We start from the raw sequence: 4,114 nt of genomic DNA on the forward strand, positions 1-4,114 counted from the left end.
CTTTAGAAAGGATATGATGGTCCTCCAGAGGTACAGAGTAAATTTACCAGAATGGTGCCACAGATGAGGAATTTTACCTGCAAGATTATATTGGAAAAGTTTGAAGTTTAAGTTTATTTATTAGTGTCACAAGTAGGCTTCCATTAACACTGCAATGTGGTTACTGTGAAAATCCTCAAGTCAGTTCCCATTAGCTGATGGTGCAAGAACTAGGGGACCTAAGGCTTTGGGCAATAGATGCAAAGGGACTATGGAAAAATAACCTTCTTTACACAGTGAATGGTAATGACCTGGAACTCGCTGCTTGCAAGGTTGGTTAAAGCAGAGACAAATAATGAATTCTGAAGGAACTTGGATGGAACTTGAAGGAAATATGCATAGAGGGCTCTGGTAAATTGAGCCAGAGAATTGGACTGACTTGATTGCTTTATGGGGAGTCAGCATGAATTGGCAGGGTAGGGGGCATTTAATTGGTTAGGAAGGTGATGAATGTGGACCCAGTCATCCACTGTCACTGTTTGAGCTCTGATTAAGTCCAGGGTAAGAAGGCTTATGGACATCCTCCTGACCTGCCACCAACTGAGGCCTTCAGGTGTGAAATTAATGCCCACTTAAGGGGCTCAGCTGCTGCCACTAGTATTTAATATATAGCAGGTGGACGACTGTCCTTGTGGGAAGCAAGTAAAGCAAACCCTCTTGGATATTTTTACAGGTTTACGGTGAAGTGGGGATGGGTGGGGTTGAGGGCTGGATTTCTTTGTTGTCAGGTACTCAGTGACTGATCAAGGGAGCTGTCATGGGGAAGTGCAGGAAGGCAGGAAGGCCACCTTCCTGCCTTTCTGCCAATCTCACTCACCTATGACTTCCACCTAGCGGCCCCCCAACCTCAGCCCCTCATCCCCCAACCCTCACCTCAATAGCCCACCTGCTGTTTGGATCCCTCAGTGACCCTGGGCCTTAGATGAGTACATACCTGTCAGGAGCAACTGCCAAGCAAGTACAGTGACTGGTTTCTCATTGGCTGACTGTTCTTGATCCAGTAGTGGAGGAGATTAGCATCACCTACATTAAATTCTGTCCAATGGCTCTACGAAGTGTGCAATATAAATACAAGTCTTTTTAATGCTTACTTTATTTTAATTATAACAAGATTAACATGTGCTTTGTTGTCTGTATTTGATTATGGCCTTCTTTTCTTCATTCTGTTCCACCCCTTTTCCTAAACTTAACTCTCATTTAGATGTTGTTCCTCATCCACTCTCTTTACTTGCTCCCTGGTATTTCCAGTGTCAATCTTTCTCATTCCAATCAGGAAGCTGTGTTCAAATGTTCTGGGCCTAGATGCAGTATAAATGGAACATGAGCTGTGCTCCCAGGATTCTAATAATCTTCATCTTTTTTTCTTTTACAGGAGACATTATGACATCAGTATCTAATAAAGGGATTTGCCGCACACTGTTAATTTCCATCATCATTTTGGGCTGCTTTTTAGCCATGTTGTTGCTCTATGTCAAACCATCTAACACCTGGATTTATGGTCCATTGGAATCTGCCACATCTGCACTCGGTGTGAAAAATCCCTTTGTGACAGGCACGGAAGAGAACGAAACTATTGTACTCATTTGGCTTTGGCCATTTGGTCAGACATTTGAGCTCAATTCTTGTGAATCTGAGTTTAACATCCATAACTGTCGCTTGACTGCAGATAGGAACCTCTATAACAAATCCCACGCTGTCCTTTTCCATCATCGGGACATAAACGGAGACTTGTCGAATCTGCCCACACAGCCTCGGCCAAGTTTTCAGAAATGGGTTTGGATGAATCTGGAATCACCGACCCACTCTCCGAAAAAGACTGGACTCGACCAACTCTTCAACCTGACCTTGACATATCGGCGAGATTCAGATATCGAAGTACCCTATGGGTCCCTGAGAATAAACAAAGTTCCATTCGATTTTGAACTGCCTAGTAAAAGCAGTCTGGTGTGTTGGGTTGTAAGCAATTGGAACACTAATCATGCCAGAGTGAAGTACTATAATGAACTCTACAAATATATTGATATCAACACTTACGGTCAAGCCTTTGGCGAACGCCTGAGTGATAAAAATTTGATTCCTACCATATCTAGTTGTAAGTTCTACCTTTCCTTTGAGAATTCAATACATGAAGATTACATAACTGAAAAGCTCTACAATGCTTTGCTAGCTGGCACCGTGCCTGTGGTCTTGGGGCCATCCAGAAACAACTATGAAAACTACATTCCGGGCGATTCTTTCATTCATGTGGATGATTTCCACTCAGCTCAAGAGCTTGCGGATTACCTGCACGAAGTGGATGGTAATGAAGATTTGTACATGCACTACTTCAAATGGAGGAAGTATTACTCAGTACGGTTGGTTCATTTCTGGGATGAACACGCATGTAATGTGTGTGAAAATGTAAAACATCAGAAATATAGATCATGTTCCAATTTGGAGCAATGGTTCTGGGACTGAACACTAAAACATTTCTCTGGTAAATATCATGGATCATCAGCAATATCTGTCAAATTCAATTGACTTCTTTCTCCAAATGAAAACATTTTCACTTAATCTTTTTCTTTAACCAAAAAAGAACTCCACAGCCTTACATCTTCCCTGGTGATGTGCGAATTCATCATGATTCTGAACCTGCAGCAGTGGAATTCAGATCATCAAATTCTCATCTTAAATGCAATTGCTTTTCAAGATGAACGATTTTATTTGGAAGAAACATGTTGTCTTTCCCCTGTCATTGCCACTTCTGGAAAATAATCACCTTTATGAGAAATTATGAAGAAAATATCCTGAAACAGATTGTATAGCCAATCTGTATAATAAAGCTGGAGAAAGATTATTTGACTTACATGATAGTTTCAAGAAGATAACTTTAAATCATTTATAAGCACTGTAAATTTCCATCTATGTTGAGTAGAGTGGCAATTTTTTTTTAGAATTTATAATCTTACATGAGGCTTGAACTCGAACCTTGCTACTGTCGTTACTTGTTATACAAGTTGATGTGCGGACTTGGGATCCAGCTCCACAGTGGCTAACAACAAAGTTATTCTGTGATTTGACTGGTCGTAAGACTCAACGACCAGCTGAAAAAGGAACAGTTTCGTTACCATTTATTGCAGGTACCTTGAACTCATATCTGCTGATCAGAGTTGCAATGGGCTCAAACTTAACAACTATAATGTCCAAGGAGCAGTTAGAATGGAACGGGAGACTTATAATCCTTATCCACCATAATTCTGCTGACAGAAGTTTTCAAGTTCAGACTATTATCCATAAAAACGTAGACTAGGTTCTGATGACATTACAGGTGCCCCATGCAAACTGCCATTTTAAACTGAGACCTGAGCAAGGACTTTATGTCTGTCAAATTCTTCTATGAATCACTGCTGGAACCAATAGAGGGCCAAAAGAGTACAATATTTTGAAGGTTTTTTTAGTTTACATGTAGATCAAGAGGAGCTGGAAAGCTCTTCTGGCTGCTATATAACCCAGGGGAAATCTGCTCTGGATGTCCTCCCTGATCTCCCTGGTAAGGATTCCCCTCTGTTATGGACGGGAAGAGGTGGTGGACTTGTTTTTCTCACTTTTTTCTCACTTCTTAGGTGTCTGTAAGTGCCGCGTTTTTCGAGGAAGTGATGAAGATGATTGATGAGGGTAGGGCAGTGGATGTTGTCCACATGGACTTTAGTAAGGCTTTTGACAATGTCCCTCATGGCAGACTGGTGCAGAAGGTGAAGTCGCATGGGATCAGAGGTAAGCTGGCAAGGTGGATACAAAACTTGCTCGATCATAGAAGATGGAGGGTAGCAGTGGAAGGGCGCGTTTCTGAATGGAGGGCTGTGACAAGTGGCATTCCTCAAGGATCAGTGATGGGACCTTTGCTGTTTGTAATATATATATATAAATGATTTGGAGGAAAATATAACTGGTTTGATTAGTAAGTTTGCGGACGACACAAAGGTTGGTGGATTTGCAGATAGCGATGAGGACCATCAGAGGATACAGCAGGATATACATCGGTTGGAGATTTGGCAGAGAGATGGCAGATGGAGTTTAATCCAGACAAATGTGAGAT

The 4,114-nt window shown here is 41.6% G+C and overlaps 1 protein-coding gene across 1 annotated transcript; it reads left to right on the forward strand.

The window, feature by feature from the left end:
- The first annotated feature begins 1,419 nt into the window (after positions 1-1,419).
- On the forward strand, positions 1,420-2,496 carry LOC144494102 (4-galactosyl-N-acetylglucosaminide 3-alpha-L-fucosyltransferase 9-like). Its single transcript, XM_078213683.1, has one exon. The coding sequence runs from the start codon at positions 1,420-1,422 to the stop codon at positions 2,494-2,496; it is 1,077 nt and encodes a 358-aa protein (XP_078069809.1).
- The last annotated feature ends 1,618 nt before the right edge of the window (positions 2,497-4,114 follow it).

This window comes from Mustelus asterias, chromosome 5 (assembly GCF_964213995.1).
Source record: "Mustelus asterias chromosome 5, sMusAst1.hap1.1, whole genome shotgun sequence".
NCBI classification, from domain to species: Eukaryota; Metazoa; Chordata; class Chondrichthyes; order Carcharhiniformes; family Triakidae; genus Mustelus; species Mustelus asterias.